Source organism: Staurois parvus, unplaced genomic scaffold, assembly GCF_062004578.1.
Source record: "Staurois parvus isolate SC_StPar_1 unplaced genomic scaffold, SC_StPar_1.0 ptg002092l, whole genome shotgun sequence".
Classification (NCBI taxonomy): Eukaryota; Metazoa; Chordata; class Amphibia; order Anura; family Ranidae; genus Staurois; species Staurois parvus.
Window position 1 is genome coordinate 1,110 of NW_028319888.1, and position 20,500 is coordinate 21,609.

The 20,500-nt window shown below is 46.7% G+C and overlaps 1 protein-coding gene across 1 annotated transcript in view; it reads left to right on the forward strand.

Annotated features, from left to right (window-relative positions):
• The first annotated feature begins 2,000 nt into the window (after nucleotides 1-2,000).
• Nucleotides 2,001-20,500, forward strand: part of RHPN1 (rhophilin Rho GTPase binding protein 1) — a 47,492-nt gene continuing 28,992 nt past the window's right edge. The window contains exons 1-4 of the mRNA XM_089664897.1: nucleotides 2,001-2,154; nucleotides 5,470-5,636; nucleotides 10,224-10,411; nucleotides 11,520-11,676. Of these exons, the coding sequence (XP_089521023.1) occupies nucleotides 2,033-2,154; nucleotides 5,470-5,636; nucleotides 10,224-10,411; nucleotides 11,520-11,676 (634 nt within the window). The 5' untranslated portion in view covers nucleotides 2,001-2,032. The remainder of the gene's footprint in view (nucleotides 2,155-5,469; nucleotides 5,637-10,223; nucleotides 10,412-11,519; nucleotides 11,677-20,500) is intronic.

A 20,500-nucleotide genomic window follows, 5' to 3' on the forward strand; every position in this document is an offset into this window, starting at 1 on the left:
TTTTGCAGCACACATGTGAGGTGCCACGAATATCAGAGCAAGAGCAATAATTCTAGAACTAGATCTCCTCTGTAACTCCAAACTGGTTAACCAGTAAACGTTTTTAAAGAGTGGTCCATGGACACAGGTGTATACAATCATCCCCTAGGCATGCAGACGGCTTCTACAGACATTGGTGAAAGAATGGGTCGCTCTCAGGAGCTCAGTGACTCCAAGCGTGTCCTGTGATTAGTGGCCACCTGGGCAATAAGTCCATCCGTGACATTTCCTGGCTACTTAAATATTCCACGCTCAACTGTTAGTGGGATTATAACAAAGTGGGAGCAACTGGGAACAACAGCCACTCAGCCACCAAGTGGGTAGGCCACGTCACATGACAGGGCGGGGTCAGCGCATGCTGAAGCGCACAGTGCGCAGAAGTCACCAACTGTCTGCAGAGTCAATAGCTAAAGACCTCCAAACTTGGTGTGGCCTTCAGATGAGCCCAACAACAGTGCGTAGAGAGCTTCATGAATGGGTTTCCATGGCCGAGCAGCTGCATCCAAGCCTTCCATCACCAAGTGCAATGCAAAGCGTCGAATGCCGTGGTGTAAAGCAGGCCGCCACTGGACTCTAGAGCAGAGGAGATGTGTTCTCTGCAGTGACCAATCACGCTTCCCTGTCTGGCAATCTGATGGACGTGTCTGGGTTTGGCGGTGGCCAGAGAACGGTACTTGCCTGACTGCATTGTGCCAAGTGTAAAGTTTTGGTGGAGGGGGCATTATGGTGGGGGGGTTGTTTTTCAGGGGTGGGCTTAGCCCCCTAGTTCCAGTGACGGGAACTCTTAAGGTGACATTTTGGACAATTTCATGCTCCCAACTTTGTGGGAGTTTGGGGATGGCTCCTTCCTGTTCCAACATGACTGCCCACCAGTGCACAAAGCAAGGTCCATAAAGACATGAAGGAGCCAGTTTGGGGTGGAGGAACTTGACTTGACCTGCACGAGTCCTGACCTCAACCCCATAGAACACCTTGGGGATGAATTAGAGCGGAGACTGCGAGCCAGGCCTCCTCCCCCGACATCAGTGCCTGACCTGACAAATGTGCTTCTGGAAGAATGGTCCAACCTTCCCATAGACACCCTCCTAAACCTTGTGGACGGCCTTCCCAGAAGAGTTGAAGCTGTTATAGCGGCAAAGGGCGGGGGCAATCTCAATATTGAACCCTACGGACTAAGACTGGGGGGCCATTAAAGGTCATGTGTGTGTAAGGGCGGGGCCAACTCAATATTGAACCCTACGGACTAAGACTGGGGGGCCATTAAAGGTCACGTGGTGGAAAAGCCGGCCGACCAATACGTTTGGCAATAGAGTATGTGTGTGTTATGTTTGGGGGTTCTAAGTAATTTTCTAGCAAAAAAAAAATGCAGATTTTTACTTGTAAACAAAGTATCAGGATAGCCTGGTTCAGGGACTCTGTCCTGGGAGATTATGGAGCCTTCCATTGCTTAACTGGTTTGGAGAATACTAGTTCCCTGGCTGTCATGCTGATGCTTGGCATCAATGCCAGCTGAACATGTGTAGATGAGGAATTCTGACACTCTTACAGCATGCTTATACCAGGTCTGTGGCTCAAAAATTCCTGAGTCAGACACAGCCAGGTAGCAGTGAAATATCTGGTCTCCTCCTCAGCTAGATTGGGCTTTGCTCAAAATGTTAGGACTGGATGAACAAAAATACAGATCCTTTGGCAGGTAACACAGTCCCCATATGTGTATCTTATCTGTGTATTTAGCTGTTTGCCTGGAGCTCACATTTAAATATAATTTTTAAAATTAAACTTTTTTTAATTTTCACTATATGTACTGTCTGTATTTATTTAATCATATGACAAAGGATTCCCAGAGCACTATGGATTACCTAAAGAGGCAGCAGTAGATACATGCCTGTAGACTGGCTCTATTGACCTGAAACCTCAGATGGAAACCCTATGAAATGTTAAAAATGATTGTGCTCCTTAATCAGTTATTGGTGGACTCTTCCCTGTTCAGGCCATGAGGACCCCCAGTCGCAGCGAGGCCGGCATTGAGCTCCTAATGGAGTATTACAACCAGCTGTATTTCCTGGACAACCGCTTCCTGCCACCAAACCGGACGTTGGGTGTCTTCTTCCATTGGTTAGCAAGTCCTTTTACATCATCTGTGTCATTCAATTTGAGGTCCTTTTCCCAACGTGGTCCTGTATTGATTTCTATAAAGTTCATTTATTGATGGTGCCCAGTAACTCGCCATGTGCCTAGAGAGTTGACTTGCTTTGGGTCTTTGTCAGTGACATCAGGTTGACATTAACTCTCTCCTGTACGCTGCCCTATTACCTTCCTCCTGCTCCCCCAGTGCTCTACCCTGTCTCCTCCCCATATAGTTCCCTCCTGCTCCCCCAGTGCTCTACCCTGTCTCCTCCCCATATAGTTCCCCCCTGCTCCCCCAGTGCTCTACCCTGTCTCCTCCCCATATAGTTCCCTCCTGCTCCCCCAGTGCTCTACCCTGTCTCCTCCCCATACAGTTCCCTCCTGCTCCCCCAGTGCTCTACCCTGTCTCCTCCCCATATAGTTCCCTCCTGCTCCCCCAGTGCTCTACCCTGTCTCCTCCCCATACAGTTCCCTCCTGCTCCCCCAGTGCTCTACCCTGTCTCCTCCCCATACAGTTCCCTCCTGCTCCCCCAGTGCTCTACCCTGTCTCCGACCCATATAGTTCCCTCCTGCTCCCCCAGTGCTCTACCCTGTCTCCTACCCATATAGTTCCCTCCTGCACCCCCAGTGCTCTACCCTGTCTCCTCCCCATATAGTTCCCCCCTGCACCCCCAGTGCTCTACCCTGTCTCTGACTCATATAGCTCCCTCCTGCTTCCCTGAGCTTTTCCCTGTGCTCTGTATAGCTCCCTCCTGCTTCCCTGATGTTGTTGTTCCTGGAGTTCTGCTTCATTCTCTTCCTACTACTCCTCCGATATGTTCCCCTGTACTCTGTCTTCTCACCACCATACTATTCCCCCAGTGCTTTCCCCTGTGCTCTGTCTCATCCCTTCTCTACCATCCCCCCTGTGCTTTTCCCCTGTGCTCTGCCTCCCTCTTCATTTCCCTGCTACTCCCCCGGTGCTTTCCCCTGTGCTCTGCCTCCCTCGTTGCCTTCCTCATCTTCCTGCTACCCCCCCCCCCCCCCAGTGCTTTCCCCTGTGCTTCCCCTCATCCCCTCCCTACTACTCCCCCGGTGCTTTCCCTTGTGCTCTGCCTCCCTCATCACCTCCCTACTACTCCCCCTCATCACCTCCCTACTACTCCCCTGGTGCTTTCCCCTGTGCTCTGCCTCATCCCTTCTCTACCATTCCCCCTGTGCTTTCCCCTGTGCTCTGCCTCCCTCATCATTTCTCTGCTACTCCCCCAGTGCTTTCCCCTGTGCTCCATCTCATCACCTCCCTACTATTCCCCCGGTGCTCTACCTCATCCCCTCTCTACCACTCCCCCGGTGCTTTCCCCTATGCTCTGCCTTCTCACCTCCGTATTACTCTGCCTCCCTCATCCCCTCTCTACTACTCCCCCAGTGCTTTCCCCTGAGTTCTGCCTCATCCCTTCTCTACTACTCCGCCTCATCACCCTCCTACTCCCCCCCTCCCCCCGGTGCTTTCCCCTGTGCTCTGCCTCCCTCATAGTCTCCCTGCTACTCCCCCGGTGCTTTCCCCTGTGCTCTGCCTCCCTCGTTATCCTCCTACTACTCCCCCGGTGCTTTCCCCTGTGCTCTGCCTCCCTCGTTATCCTCCTACTACTCCCCCGGTGCTTTTCCCTGTGCTCTGCCTCCTCACCTCCCTACTACTCCGCCTCATCACCCTCCTACTACTCCGCCTCATCACCCTCCTACTACTCCGCCTCATCACCTTCCTACTACTCCGCCTCATCACCCTCCTACTACTCCGCCTCATCACCCTCCTACTACTCCGCCTCATCACCCTCCTACTACTCCGCCTCATCACCCCCCTACTACTCCGCCTCATCACCCTCCTACTACTCCGCCTCATCACCCTCCTACTACTCCGCCTCATCACCCTCCTACTACTCCGCCTCATCACCCTCCTACTACTCCGCCTCATCACCCTCCTACTACTCCGCCTCATCACCTTCCTACTACTCCGCCTCATCACCTTCCTACTACTCCGCCTCATCACCCTCCTACTACTCCGCCTCATCACCCTCCTACTACTCCGCCTCATCACCTTCCTACTACTCCGCCTCATCACCTTCCTACTACTCCGCCTCATCACCTTCCTACTACTCCGCCTCATCACCTTCCTACTACTCCGCCTCATCACCTTCCTACTACTCTGCCTCATCACCTTCCTACTACTCTGCCTCATCACCTTCCTACTACTCCGCCTCATCACCTTCCTACTACTCCGCCTCATCACCTTCCTACTACTCCGCCTCATCACCCTCCTACTACTCCGCCTCATCACCCTCCTACTACTCCGCCTCATCACCTTCCTACTACTCCGCCTCATCACCTTCCTACTACTCCGCCTCATCACCTTCCTACTACTCCGCCTCATCACCTTCCCACTACTCCCCCAGTGCTTTCCCCTGTGCTCTGCCTCCCTCATAGTCTCCCTGCTACTCCCCCCGTGCTTTTCCCTGTGCTCTGCCTCCTCACCTCCCTACTACTCCGCCTCATCACCCTCCTACTACTCTGCCTCATCACCCTCCTACTAATCCGCCTCATCGCCCTCCTACTAATCCGCCTCATCGCCCTCCTACTAATCCGCCTCATCGCCCTCCTACTACTCCGCCTCATCACCCTCCTACTACTCCGCCTCATCACCTTCCTACTACTCCGCCTCATCACCCTCCTACTACTCCGCCTCATCACCCTCCTACTACTCCGCCTCATCACCCTCCTACTACTCCGCCTCATCACCCTCCTACTACTCCGCCTCATCACCCTCCTACTACTCCGCCCCATCACCTTCCTACTACTCCGCCTCATCGCCCTCCCACTAATCCGCCTCATCGCCCTCCCACTAATCCGCCTCATCGCCCTCCCACTAATCCGCCTCATCGCCTTCCCACTAATCCGCCTCATCGCCTTCCCACTAATCCGCCTCATCGCCCTCCCACTAATCCGCCTCATCGCCCTCCCACTAATCCGCCTCATCACCCTCCTACTACTCCGCCTCATCACCCTCCTACTACTCCGCCTCATCACCCTCCTACTACTCCGCCTCATCACCCTCCTACTACTCCGCCTCATCACCCTCCCACTACTCCGCCTCATCACCCTCCCACTACTCCCCCAGTGCTTTCTCAAGTGCCCTCTGTCTTCTCCCTCCTTTGGTTTGCAGAGGATATTAGGAATTTGTTTAAAGACATATTTTGGGTAATTACAATAGCTCTATTTAGGAAAATAGATATGTATGTTTGCCGCCGTAATAATGGCGATATATCTGCACAGGTACGACTCCCTCACCGGCGTTCCTTCCTGCCAGCGGGCCCTGGCATTTGAGAAAGGAAGCGTACTGTTCAATATGGGAGCTCTGTACACCCAGATCGCAGCCAGACAAGATCGCCTCTCGGTAGATGGAGTGGACACGGCTATTGATGCTTTTCAGAAAGCTGCTGGTGAGTGTTTAATCTGCACCTTATCTGCTGTCTGAGGCTTCCCCTCCCACTGCCCCTCCCCCTGTATATCACTTCCCAACAAGCAGATATGATCTGTGCAATCAGGTACTCCAATGTGGGAATAGTGGGTGAGCTCTGGGAACTTCCTCTCCACGTCTACAAAATTAGAGGAACATAGACTTACAGATGTCTCACAAAAATGATTTTTAGGTAAGGTTGAAGGTTCTAGATTCAGATTTATGACCTTTGGTGCATTTTAGGTCTTGGAGAAGGGCAGTGACTGTGGTTTGGCAGCTCCTACTCACAAAGGGGCCTCTTGGAGGAGTCTTCAGTGTAGACCAAGGACCAAGTGATATTTAGGAGACAGAGTGACATCAAAAGAATCCAAAAAGAGTCCAAAATAGAACAATTTTTTCACATGAAATGGAAGAGATAAGGGAGTGTGTAGATCTAGGGTGTCAAACTGGTGACCCTCCAGCTGTTGCCAGACTACAAGTTCCATGAGGCATTGCAAGATTGACAGTTACAAGCATGACTCCCAAAGGCAGAGGCATGATGGGACTTGTAGTTTTGCAACAGCTGGAGGGCCGCCAGTTTGACACCCGTGGTGTAGAGGATATGGAGAAGAGACCAGGCAATGCATAGGGGATATGAAGTGCCACACAAAATAAAATGATCTCTTTCTTGTACTTGAAGAGACAAGACAAAGCATTTTGAATTCCAAGGGTCCCCCTTCAAAATGTTCTCATTTTATGCAAGGGTTCTGGACTCGAGGTAGGAGTAGACAAAACTCTTCCAATGAAAGGGGGAACCATGCAACCCTCCAAAAAATGGTGGACTATTTACTTCCTCTTGGGTCCAGCACCTTTACCAGATTATTAGGGCCTTTTGGGACCCCGGAACCTTTCCACACAGCATAGGACTCCGGGACAATCCCTGTTGCAACAAATGTGGAGCAACTTAGGGAGACCTAGTACATCTTCTATGGAGATGTCCAAAGTTGGTGCAATATTGGCACCTACTACATTGGCAATGATGAGATTACTCTTTGCAGCTCATAGTATGGTGGTTCTAAAATGGTTCTGGTTGGAGCCCCCATGCATACGGGACTTTCTCTTGGAAGTCAATAAGCTGGAGGAGTCTTGGGTGTAGACCAAGGACAAAGTGATATTTAGGAGACAGAGTGACATCAAAAGAATCCAAAGAGTCCGAAATACAACTATTTATTCGCATGAACTGGAAGAGATAAGGGAGTGCATAGAGGATATGGAGAAGAGACCAGGCAACGCATAGGGGATATGAAGTGCCACACGAAATAAAATGTATTTCTTGTACTTAAAGAGACAAGACAACACATTTTGGGTCCCAAGGGTCCCCCTTCAAAATGTTCTCATTTTATGCAAGGGTTCTGGACTCGAAGTAGAAGTAGACAAGATTCTTCCAATGAAAGGGGGAACCATGCAACCCTCTGAAAAATGGTGGAATATTTACTTCCACTTGGGTCCAGCACCTTTACTCTACTCAAAAGAAGCACCTTGAGCCCAGATTATTAGGGCCTTTTGGGACCCTGGAATCTTTCCACACAGCATAGGACTCCGGGACAATCCCTGTTGCAACAAATATGGAGCAATTTAGGGAGACCTAGTACATCTTCTATGGAGATGTCCAAAGTTGGTGCAATATTGGCACCTACTACATTGGCAATGATGATTACTCTTTGCAGCTCATAGTATGGTGGTTCTAAAATGGTTCTGGTTGGCGCCCCCACGCATACGGGACTTGCTCTTGGAAGTCAATAAGCTGGAGGAGTCTTGGGTGTAGACCAAGTGATATTTAGGAGACAAAGAGTGACATCAAAAGAATCCAAAGAGTCCGAAATACAACTATTTATTCGCATGAAATGGAAGAGATAAGGGAGTGCATAGAGGATATGGAGAAGAGACCAGGCAATGCATAGGGGATATGAAGTGCCACACAAAATAAAATGTCTTTCTTGTACTTGAAGAGACAAGATAACACATTTTGGGTCCCAAGGGTCTCCCTTCAAAATGTTCCCATTTTATACAAGGGTTCTGGACTCGAGGTAGAAGTAGACAAGATTCTTCCAATGAAGGGGGGAACCATGTATGAAAAGTAAGGGGTGCTACATAATATTTCAACAATTGGGAAAGTTGGCAGGTTGGAACTCCTTGGGGTGCGCACTAAGAAGCAGGGTTTTTTAACCAAGGTTCCATGGGACCCTAGAGTTCCTCCAGAGGTTGCTAGGGGATCCTTGAGAAATGAAGAATCTCTCCCTCTGACACCAATGATCATTTTTTTTTAACTATCTAGAAGGGGTAATTCTTCCCACTGACCCTCACACTAATATATCATGCGTTATAGATATAGTCCTTTTTAGCAGGGGGTTCCCTGAGATGGGAAAGCTATTTCAAAGGTTCCTCTGTGTTTAAAAAGATTGAGAGCGGCTGCTTTAAAGGGATTACATTGGAGTTCCGAATACCTATATTGATATCCGTTCGGGTTTGGGGAAATGAGGTCAAGTCTTAATAACGTGTATGCGATAATATTTAATAGAGTACTTCTAATATATTGTTGGATCCTGGGTTGTCTGTTAAACTCTTATTTCTGAAATAAAAAATGTGTTGTGCTATAATGTGACCTAAGCTACTAATGCCACATAAACGATCGTAGCAAAAAAACCCATCAGTTATCCAGTGATTTTAAACATATTTTCAAATTGGTATATCCAGAAGTCCTAGGTGCAGAAAGTCCCATCCTAAAGTACTTTTTTCAAAAACCATCAAAACAAATACTCAAAAGAATAAATGATAAATACAAAAAAAAACTCATACAAAACTTATAGTATATATAATATTAATTGGATAGTCCCACTCTAAAAAAAAATATATTTCTGGGATGAATATAGTGAGTAGAGTGAAATTAAAAGTCCTTATTCCAAGACCCTTCACCAGTGTTAGAATAAGGACTTTCAATTTCACTCTACTCACTATATTCATCTCAGAAATATATATTTTTTGGAGTGGGACTATCCAATTAATATTATATATATATTATAAGTTTTTTGTATGATTTTTTTTTGTTTTTTTATTAGTGTAAAACACTAATAAAAAAAAAAATCAAAACAGCACAAATAAATACTCATAAGAATAAATAATAATAAAAAAACAAAAAAATCATACAAAAAACTTATATATTTTTTGGAGTGGGACTATCCAATTAATATTATATATATTATATTTCTGAGATGAATATAGTGAGTAGAGTGAAATTGAAAGTCCTTATTCTAACACTGGTGAAGGGTCTTGGAATAAGGACTTTTAATTTCACTCTACTCACTATATTCATCCCAGAAATATATATTTTTTGGAGTGGGACTATCCAATTAATATTCTATATATTATAAGTTTTTTGTATGATTTTTTTTTTGTTTTTTTATTATTTATTCTTATGAGTATTTATTTGTGCTGTTTTGATGTTTTTTTTATTCGTGTTTTACACTAATAAAAAAACAAAAAAATTATACAAAAAACTTATAATATATATAATATTTATTGGATAGTCCCACTCGAAAAAAAATATATTTCTGAGATGAATATAGTGAGTAGAGTGAAATTGAAAGTCCTTATTCTAACACTGGTGAAGGGCCTTGAAATAAGGACTTTCAATTTCACTCTACTCACTATATTCATCCCAGAAATATATTTTTTTGGAGTGGGACTATCCAAATAATATTCTATATATTAAAAGTTTTTTGTATGATTTTTGTTTTTTTTATTATTATTTATTCTTATGAGTATTTATTTGCGCTGTTTTTTTTTTTTTTTTTATTAGTGTTTTACACTAATAAAAAAAACTTATAATATATAGAATATTAATTGGATAGTCCCACTCCAAAAAAAACATATTTCTGAGATGAATATAGTGAGTAGAGTGAAATTGAAAGTCCTTATTCCAAGACACTTCACCATTGTTAGAAAAAGGACTTTCAATTTCACTCTACTCACTATATTCATCCCAGAAATATATTTTTTTGGAGTGGGACTATCCAATTAATATTATATATATATATATATATATATATATATATATATATATATATATATATTATAAGTTTTTTTTGTATGATTTTTGTTTTTTTTCATTATTATTTATTCTTATGAGTATTTATTTGCGCTGTTTTGATGGGTTTTTTTTATTAGTGTTTTACACTAAGGAGCAGCGGCATTTATTTGGGAATTGTATACAAAAAAAAATCACCAAAAATTGTGAAATAAGTACTTTCTTAAATTTGTTTTCATCACTGGAAATATGCCACTGGTGAAAATTTGGTCAAAAATGTTTTCAAGGAGCTACAGAGAAACTCTATTTCTTGAAATGTGAATTCCCTCTACAAATGTGAGCCCTCTATTAGTACCTTCAATGTTTGTTAGTTGAATATCTCTATCTCGTTAGTGATACCTATTGGTCTATTTATTCAATGGAAAAAATGTATTTTGTAAAATAAAATCTGATTTAAAAAAAATAAATACATTTATCTTTCAACCTCTGTTGTCACCTCCGTTGCAGGATGCTTCAATTACTTGAAAGAAAACTTCTCGAACGCCCCAAGCCTAGACATGAGCGCGGCATCTTTGAACATGCTGGTGCGGCTCATGGTGGCCCAGGTCCAGGAGTGCATCTTCGAGAAGTCCAGCCTAGGCAGTAATCCAAACTCTTTCCTCTCGCAGGTCCAGATGGCCCAGGAAACGGCCAGGGTGAGGGCTCCCTCTCCGTTCATCAAATTATTTATGCTCTGCTTCTCTGCAATGTTACGGAGATCCGTCCTGAAGGACCTGGGTTTTCCTTGGAAGTAACAGATTAGCAGTTGTAGTCCCTCAGCCGCCTATGTCTTCTACAATAACATCTATGAAATCCCCACTCGTTGCCCAGAAGGTGGGGCAGTTATTACACAGGATTTATATAGCGACAACAGTTTGCACCTTACAATATAAAGACGGTACAGATACTAAACCATTCAACAACTGTGTGGGGGTAAATTGATGGGAGTGGGGGGGGGGGGGTAGTATTTGATGAGATTTCAGGGATCGCCTAAAGGCAGACAGAATCTGAGATAGGTTAGGGTAGGGAGTTCCATAGGATGGAATAAGCTCTAGAGACGTTCTGGAGGTGAACATGGGGACAATAGAGCAGGAGGATCTTGGAAGGAGCGGAGAGAATGGTTTGGTTGGTATGTTAAGACGAGGTTGGTGATAGCTGCGGGCAGAGTTGAGGATGACTATGTATGATGTTGTAGTATATTTTTTATTATGTTAATTGTTTGGTGTGTAGAAACCAGTAGAAGGATTGGTAGATAGGGGAGCCAGACATTAAGCGGATGGTAAGGTGGAGGAGTCTGGTAGTAGCATTCATGAATGAAGGAGCTATAGCCTGTATAGAGGTAGACCATCAAGAAGGAAGCTAAATTCTGCAGATCCGGTGGCATCTGAGAGAGTTGTCCTCATGCTACTTCCAGGAGCATGATTTCACTGGTAGTGAAGCATACACATCCACAGCCCAGGAACAAGCATGAGACCAAGGGTCCCAGAAGTCAGCTTCATTTACATAAAGGGGTTCTGGGTTTGGTACCCATTGGAAGGGTCTCCTTAAAGTCTCATCTCTAAGGAGCAGGGGGGGTTTACTCCAAAAGTGAAGACAGGAGGTACACAAAGGTAATGGCGGACACCTTGCAGGATGTTTCCTTTACTACTTCAACAAGTCTGCCAAGTAGAGAGAGGTTGCCTTGTGTCACTAAGGATGATAAAGGTGCCTATTGAATGAGGTCATACATGTCAGATGGGAATCTTGTATCTTCTTCATCTGCAGGTTGAAGACGTTTACACACTGGTATACAGGACCATGATGCACCCGCCTGTTAAGGACTACGTTCCTTTCTCATGGACCACCATGGTGCGTGTTAAAGCCGAACATTTCAAAGCACTTTCCCACTACCACGCGGCAAACGTCCTCTGCGACTTCACCAGTGAGTAGCCCTGATCCTTTTGCTCTTTAGTGGCCACCAGGCCTAGTTAGTTTTCCAGAAGTCTCTGTGATATGAAACCCCCTAGAGCATACCAGACCTACAATATGAAATCCTGGCCCTTTGAGGCTACCAGATCTCTGATATATAACCTTGCTCCTTTTATAGGCCACCAGATTTGTGATATGAACCCTGCACCATTTATAGGCCACTAGACCTTTGATATGAACCCTGTTCCTTACAGGCTACCAGACCTGTGATATGAGCCCTGCTCCTTATAGGCCACCAGACCTGTGATATGAGCCCTGCTTCTTATAGGCTACCAAATCTGTGATATGAACCCTGCTCCTTTTATAGGCCACCAGACCTGTGATATGAACCCTGCTCCTCATAGCTTACCAGACCTGTGATGTTAAACCCTGCTCCTTCAAGGCCACCACACCTGTGATGTTAAACCCTGCTCCCTCGAGGCCACCACACCTGTGATGTGAAACCCTGCTCCTTCGAGGCCACCACTCTTGTGATATGAAACTCTGCTCCTTCGAGGCCACCACACCTGTTACATGAACCCTGCTCCTTAGAGGCCAACACACCTGTGATATGTACCCTGCTCCTTGGAGGCCAGAAGACCTGTGATATGAAACCCTGCTCCTTGGAGGCCAGAAGACCTGTGATATGAAACCCTGCTCCTTGGAGGCCAGAAGACCTGTGATATGAAACCCTGCTCCTTGGAGGCCAGAAGACCTGTGATATGAAACCCTGCTCCTTGGAGGCCAGAAGACCTGTGATATGAAACCCTGCTCCTTGGAGGCCAGAAGACCTGTGATATGAAACCCTGCTCCTTGGAGGCCAGAAGACCTGTGATATGAAACCCTGCTCCTTGGAGGCCAGAAGACCTGTGATATGAAACCCTGCTCCTTGGAGGCCAGAAGACCTGTGATATGAAACCCTGCTCCTTGGAGGCCAGAAGACCTGTGATATGAAACCCTGCTCCTTGGAGGCCAGAAGACCTGTGATATGAAACCCTGCTCCTTGGAGGCCAGAAGACCTGTGATATGAAACCCTGCTCCTTGGAGGCCAGAAGACCTGTGATATGAAACCCTGCTCCTTGGAGGCCAGAAGACCTGTGATATGAAACCCTGCTCCTTGGAGGCCAGAAGACCTGTGATATGAAACCCTGCTCCTTGGAGGCCAGAAGACCTGTGATATGAAACCCTGCTCCTTGGAGGCCAGAAGACCTGTGATATGAAACCCTGCTCCTTGGAGGCCAGAAGACCTGTGATATGAAACCCTGCTCCTTGGAGGCCAGAAGACCTGTGATATGAAACCCTGCTCCTTGGAGGCCAGAAGACCTGTGATATGAAACCCTGCTCCTTGGAGGCCAGAAGACCTGTGATATGAAACCCTGCTCCTTGGAGGCCAGAAGACCTGTGATATGAAACCCTGCTCCTTGGAGGCCAGAAGACCTGTGATATGAAACCCTGCTCCTTGGAGGCCAGAAGACCTGTGATATGAAACCCTGCTCCTTGGAGGCCAGAAGACCTGTGATATGAAACCCTGCTCCTTGGAGGCCAGAAGACCTGTGATATGAAACCCTGCTCCTTGGAGGCCAGAAGACCTGTGATATGAAACCCTGCTCCTTGGAGGCCAGAAGACCTGTGATATGAAACCCTGCTCCTTGGAGGCCAGAAGACCTGTGATATGAAACCCTGCTCCTTAGAGGCTAACACACTTGTGATATGAAACCATGCTCCTTAGAGGTCCCAAGGCATGGATAGTTTCCCCAAAGCCTCTGTGGTCCAAATGAACCAGGAAAGACAAGTGTTCTCCACAGCAGGATAACCTGTCCATAGTGACCAATTTAATTATTTTGTTTCTTTTACGATTTATGATTTCATTATGGGCAAGTTCTCTTTTTTGTTTATAGAGAGCATTCTTCTCCAGTTCTTATATATAGACACCAATAATTTTGCAATTATTTTACTGGAACAGGGAAAGGCTTTAGTCTGTTCCTCAGCATTTCTGCAGGCTGAATATTGTTACAGTTGCAAGAAAAAGTATGTGAACCCCTTGGGATTACGTGGAGTTTTGCATGAATTGGGCATAAAATGTGCTCTGAACGTCATCTAAGTCACAACAATAGAAGAACACAGTCTGCTGAACATAATACTACACAAACATTAGATGTTGCCATGGTTTAATTGCACATAACATGTAAACATTCACAGTGCAGGGAGGAAAAAGTATGTGAACCTTTGGACTTAATAACTGGTTGACCCTCCTTTTGGCAGCAATAACCTCAACCAAACGTTTCCTGTAGTTGCAGATCAGACCTGCACAACGATCTGGAGTAATTTTGGACCACTCCTCTTCACAAAACTGTTTCAGTGTAGCAATATTCTTGGGATGTCTGGTGTGACTCGCTCTCTTAAGGTCATGCCACAGCATTTCAATGGGGTTGAGGTCAGGACTCTGACTGGGCCACTCCAGAAGGCGTATTCTGTGCTGTTGCAGCCATTGTTTTGTTGAATTACTTGTATGCTTTGGGTCATTGTCCTGTTGCATCACCCATCCTCTGCGGAGCTTCAGTTGGCGGACAGATGGTCGTACGTTTTCCTGCAAAATGTCTTGATAAACTCTGGAATTAATTTTCCCATCAATGACAACAATCCGTCCAGGCCCTGAGGCAGCAAAGCCGCCCCAAACCATGATACTCCCTCCGCCATGTTTCACAGTGGGGATGAGGTTTTGATGTTGGTGTGCTGCGCCTTTTTTTCTCCACACATAGTGTTGTGTGTTCTTCCCAAACAACTCAATCTTGGTTTCATCTGTCCACAGTATATTTTGCCAGTAGTGCTGTGGAACATCCAGGTGCTCTTTTGCAAACTTCAAACGTGCTGCAATATTCTTTTTGGACAGCAATGGCTTCCTCCGTGGTGTCCTCCCATGTACTCCATTCTTGTTTAATGTTTCCCTTATTGTAGATGTGTCAACAAAAATGTTAGCATGTGCCAGAGATTTCTGTAGGTCTTTAGCTGACACTCTGGGATTCTTCTTTACCTCATGCAGCATTCTGCGCTGTGCTCTTGCAGTCATTTTTACAGGACGACCACGCCTAGGGAGAGTAGCAACAGTGCTAAACTTTCTCCATTTGTAGACAGTCTGTCTTACCGTGGACACATGAACATCAAGGCTTTTGGAGATACTTTTGTAACCCTTTCCAGCTTCATGCAAGTCAACAATTCTTGATCGTAGGTCTTCTGAGAGCTCTTTTCTGCGAGGCATGGTTCACATCAGACAGTGCTTCTTGAAACCAGTAAACCCAAAACAGGTGTGTTTTTTAAGGGCAAGACAGCTGTCAGCAACACATCCAATATCATCACACTGATTGGAGTCAAGGTTGGCTCACTCCTGGCTCCAATTAGCTCTGGGAGAAGTCATTAAGCTAAGGCCTCACATACTTTTTCCTCCCTGCACTGTGAATGTTTGCATGTTATGTGCAATTAAACCATGGCAACATCTAATGTTTGTGTAGTATTATGTTCAGCAGACTGTGTACTTCTATTGTTGTGACTTAGATGACGTTCAGAGCACATTTTATGCCCAATTCATGCAAAACTCCACATAATCCCAAGGGGTTCACATACTTTTTCTTGCAACTGTAGCTTACCAGACCTGTGATGTTAAACCCCTTCGAGGCCACCACACTTGTGATATGAACCTTGCTACTTGGAGGCCAGAAGACCTGTGATATGTACCCTGCTCCTTGGAGGCCAGAAGACCTGTGATATGAAACCCTGCTCCTTGGAGGCCTTGAAGACCTGTGATATGAAACCCTGCTCCTTGGAGGCCAGAAGACCTGTGATATGAAACCCTGTTCCTTGGAGGCCAGAAGACCTGTGATATGAAACCCTGTTCCTTGGAGGCCAGAAGACCTGTGATATGAAACCCTGTTCCTTGGAGGCCAGAAGACCTGTGATATGAAACCCTGCTCCTTGGAGGCCAGAAGACCTGTGATATGAAACCCTGCTCCTTAGAGGCTAACACACTTGTGATATGAAACCATGCTCCTTAGAGGTCCCAAGGCAAGGATAGTTTCCCCAAAGCCTCTGTGGTCCAAATGAACCAGGAAAGATAAGTGTTCTCCACAGCAGGATAACCTGTCCATAGCGACCAATTTAATTATTTTGTTTCTTTTACGGTTTGTGATTTCATTATGGGCAAGTTCTCTTTCGTTTATAGAGAGCATTCTTCTGCAGTTCTTATATATAGACACCAATGATTTTGCAATTTTTTACTGGAACAGGGAACGGCTTTAGTCTGTTCCTCAGCATTTCTGCAGGCTGAATATTGTTATTGCCATTTCCAAACTGAGATGACCTTTGTCTGTCACTGTGGTGTACACGGTTACTGGGTACAGTGTACTTAGCCATGTTGTGGGCCAGAAGCAATGCACGGGTATACACTATATGACCAAAGGTATATGGATTGCCCTCCAAATCACAGAGTTTGGGTGTCTCCATTGAAGTTTATTGTTAATACTACATCATACAAAGATATTGTAGACAATGGTGCTCTTCCAACCTTGTGGTAACAGTTTGGTGAAGACCCTTGTCTGTTCCACCATGACTATACACCTGTGTACAAAGCCAGCTCCATAAAGTCGTGGACTAAAGGAAAGGAACTTTATTGATCCATCAACATGACCTCACTCTGTATAGAACCTAATAGTAGGATCTATAAAGACATAGTTTGACCAGTTTGGTGTGAAGGAACTTGAGTGTCCTGCACAGAGCCCTGACCGCAACTCTACTGAACACCTTTGGGATGAATTTGAATTCCGATTGTGATCTAGGTTTCAACATCAACACCTAGCCTCACAAAGTGCACATATTTCCACAAACACTCTCCAATATCTTCAAAAAAGCCTTCTCAGAACAGGCAACAAAGGGGGCCAACTCTATTGTAATGGCCATGGTTGTGGAATGGGATGTCCAACCAGCTCACATAGGTGTGGTAGTCAGATGTCCACAACCTTTTGACCATATAAGGTACCTGTGGCATCAACTGGAAACAATCACTGAAAGTAGCAGACCAGTGTGGCAGTTTAGAGGACACGGTGACAAGTCTGGGTTTAAAGTGTCATCAGTACAAGGACTAGTCCACCCATAATTTTAGTGATGGAACCTAGTGAGCCGAGTTAGCCTTCTTTTTTGTCATGGAAGCCCCAACAGTAAGATCTTCCTGCCAGAATTCTTAGCTCTGTTAGGGCTCATTTACACTTGCTTCAACTTTCATACATTAACGTGCATATCACTTCAACATGCTTTTTTGATGCTTCTGTGATGTTTTGATGATGCTTTTTGGAAACTTTAAAGAAGCTTGGCAAATGCCCTGTATGTGTATTGATTTTCTATTTGTTTTGTTTTAAAGGGGCCCAGTAGAACCCTGGCTCAATAGTACCCCCACTCAGCAGATCCCCAGCTCATTGATACCCTGTTAAGTAGATCGCTAGCTCCTTAGTACCCTTGTTTAACAGATCCCCAGCTCAGCAGGAACCCCCAGCTCCTGCTGATCCCCAGCTCAGCAGGAACCCCCAGCTCCTGCTGATCCCCAGCTCAGCAGGAACCCCCAGCTCCTGCTGATCCCCAGCTCAGCAGGAACCCCCAGTTCCTGCTGATCCCCAGCTCAGCAGGGACCCCCAGCTCCTGCTGATCCCCAGCTCAGCAGGAACCCCCAGCTCCTGCTGATCCCCAGCTCAGCAGGAACCCCCAGCTCCTGCTGATCCCCAGCTCAGCAGGAACCCCCAGCTCCTGCTGATCCCCAGCTCAGCAGGGACCCCCAGCTCCTGCTGATCCCCAGCTCAGCAGGGACCCCCAGCTCCTGCTGATCCCCAGCTCAGCAGGAACCCCCAGCTCCTGCTGATCCCCAGCTCCGTAGGAACCCCCAGCTCTGCTGATCCCCAGCTCCGTAGGAACCCCCAGCTCTGCTGATCCCCAGCTCATTTGGAACCCCCAGCTCTGCTGATCCCCAGCTCATTTGGAACCCCCAGCTCTGCTGATCCCCAGCTCATTTGGAACCCCCAGCTCTGTAGGAACCCCTAGCTCTACTGATCCCCAGCTCTGTAGGAACCCCTAGCTCTACTGATCCCCAGCTCTGTAGGAACCCCCAGCTCTACTGATCCCCAGCTCTGTAGGAACCCCCAGCTCTGCTGATCCCCAGCTCTGTAGGAACCCCCAGCTCTGCTGATCCTTTGATTTGCTGGTCCTCCTCTCTCCGATCCCCGCTCATCTCCCACTATATTGCTCCCATCCTGCGAACCGTGTGTGGCATTGCTAGTTTCTCCTGCTTTGGTCCTTCAGCTCTTCTGATCCTCTGATGCTCAGTCCTGTCCCTGGTCCCCACTCATGTTTCACTATAGCGTTCCCATGTTGCACATCACATGTGCTGTCTACTAGATGCCCTGCTCCAGTCCGGACCCTGCTCACCTCCTGCTGCACACCAGATGTGACATCTGCACCAGACACTCCCAGATTATATACACATAAACCGGAAGTAACTGCTGATGACATCTTTCCGGTTTGCTCGTTGGTTTCCCAGTGCATACTAGGATAACTCATACCTGCAATACCTCCAAAACAAAGAAAAGCTAACTCTGAATAAAAGCCCCTCAAATGCTGCAGCTGATGTTAGCGAGCTTTGTCATAGACTTCTATGGAGGCTTTGAAGATGCTTTGAAGCACCAAGAAAGTGACACGGGGGATCATTTTTTAACTACGCAAACACAAGTGTAAAAAGCACTGTAAGGTAGCCATTTTATTTAGTGACAGGGGCTTTGACTGGCATTCAGAGCACTTTAAAAAAGCGTGCCCAATGCCACATTTTTTTTGTTTTTTTTTAAGCAAGTGTAAATGAGGCCTTTCTGCCCAATTTTAGGTGTTCTTGTTCACCTTTGAATGCTCAGACTCCTTTATAATTTCCATAATATAAAATACAGTGATGGAAATAAATATTTGCTCCCCTGCTGATTTTGAATTTTCGCCCACTTGCAAAGAAATGATCGGTCTAAAAATCGAATGTTTGGTGTATTGTTACACTGAGAGACAGAATACAACAACAAATTCAGCAGAAATGCGTCTAACAAATGATGACTGATCTGCATGTTCAGGAGGGAAATAAGTATTCCATCCCCTATTATTCAGCAGGATTTCTGGCTCCCAGGTGTCTCTCATACAGGTAACAAGCTGAGATTAGAAGCAGTCTCTTAAAGGGAGTGCTGCTAATCTCATTGTGTTACCTGTATAAAAGACACCTGTCCACAGGAGCAATCAAACCATCAGATTCCAAACTCTCCACCACGGCAAAGACCAAAGAGCTGTCCAGGGATGTCAGGAACAGGATTGTAGACCTACACAGGGCTGGACTGGGCTACCAAACTATGGCCAAGCAGCTTGGTGAGAAGGTGACAACAGTCGGTGCAATCATTCACAAATGGAAGAAACACAAAGCAACTGTCAGTCTCCCTAGGACCGGTGCCCCGTGCAAGATCTCCCCTCGTGGAGTGTCAATGATCATGACAACAGTGAGGCATCATCCCAGAACTACGAGTGAGGATCTTGTCAATGATCTCCGGCCAGCTGGGACCGCAGTCACCAAGAGAACAATGGGTACCACACTACGCCGACGAGGATTGAAATCCCGCAGTGCCCGCAAGGTCCCTCTGCTCAAGAGAGCACATGTCCAGGCCCGTCTGAAGTCTGCCACTGAACATCTGAATGAGGCAGAGCAGGACTGGTGGGAAGTGTTGTGGTCAGATGAGAGTGCTATCTCCGCACCCTGAGATCTGGCACTGATCCATCGCCAAGATTTGGCAGAGAAAGGGTTCTATAGTCGGGTGTCTCCACTGTGCCTCCAGGCACCCAGCAGTGGAAGGGTTATACAGGTTCCCGGCTGATCGGGGTCATTGCTCACACAGCGAGAATGTTCTTGAAAGGGGTAAAGCCCGATCGATAATCCTCGTTCGATAATCCCCCATTCCTCCACGTTCTGATCCGCGCTCCATCCATCCTGAACCACCGTACAAATCCCAGATTATCCACCAAAATCTCTTTATCTACATTCCAGCCTCAGATTTTTCTTATGTAATTGTCCAGGTCTCACCGAGGATCTAAGGGGCCCATCTTGCTGTGTGAAGCTCTGAGGGGCCCATCCTGCTGTGTGAGGTTCTGAGGACCCCGTTCAGTTTTGTGAGGCTCTGATGGTGTCGTTCGCTGTGTGTCTCAATGAATGGCACTGCAGTGCACCACATTTATCTCCTAGAGGATCTATGGGGCCCATCCTGCTATGACGCTTAGAGGGGAGTCCGTCCAGCTGTGTGAGGTTCCCAGGGGCCTGTCCATCTGGATGAGAATATCGACCTCTTGTGTGAGGTTCTGAGGGGCCCATCCAGATGTGCGAGGCCTTGTTTACTCTGTGTTGCAACGAAGGACACTGAAACATATCACATTGATTTCACTGAAGATGTAAGGGGCCCATCCTGCCATGTGAGGCTCTGACGGGCCCCTTCAGCAGTGTGAGGCTCTGAAGAGACCCGTGCAATTACTGTATGTAAGGTTCCGAGGAGCCCATCCAGCAGTGTGAGGTTCGTAAGGGGCCCCTCCAGCAGTGCGAGGCTCGTAAGGGGCCCCTCCAGCAGTGCGAGGCTCGTAAGGGGCCCCTCCAGCAGTGCAAGGCTCGTAAGGGGCCCCTCCAGCAGTGCGAGGCTCGTAAGGGGCCCCTCCAGCAGTGTGAGGCTCTGAAGAGACCCGTGCAATTACTGTATGTAAGG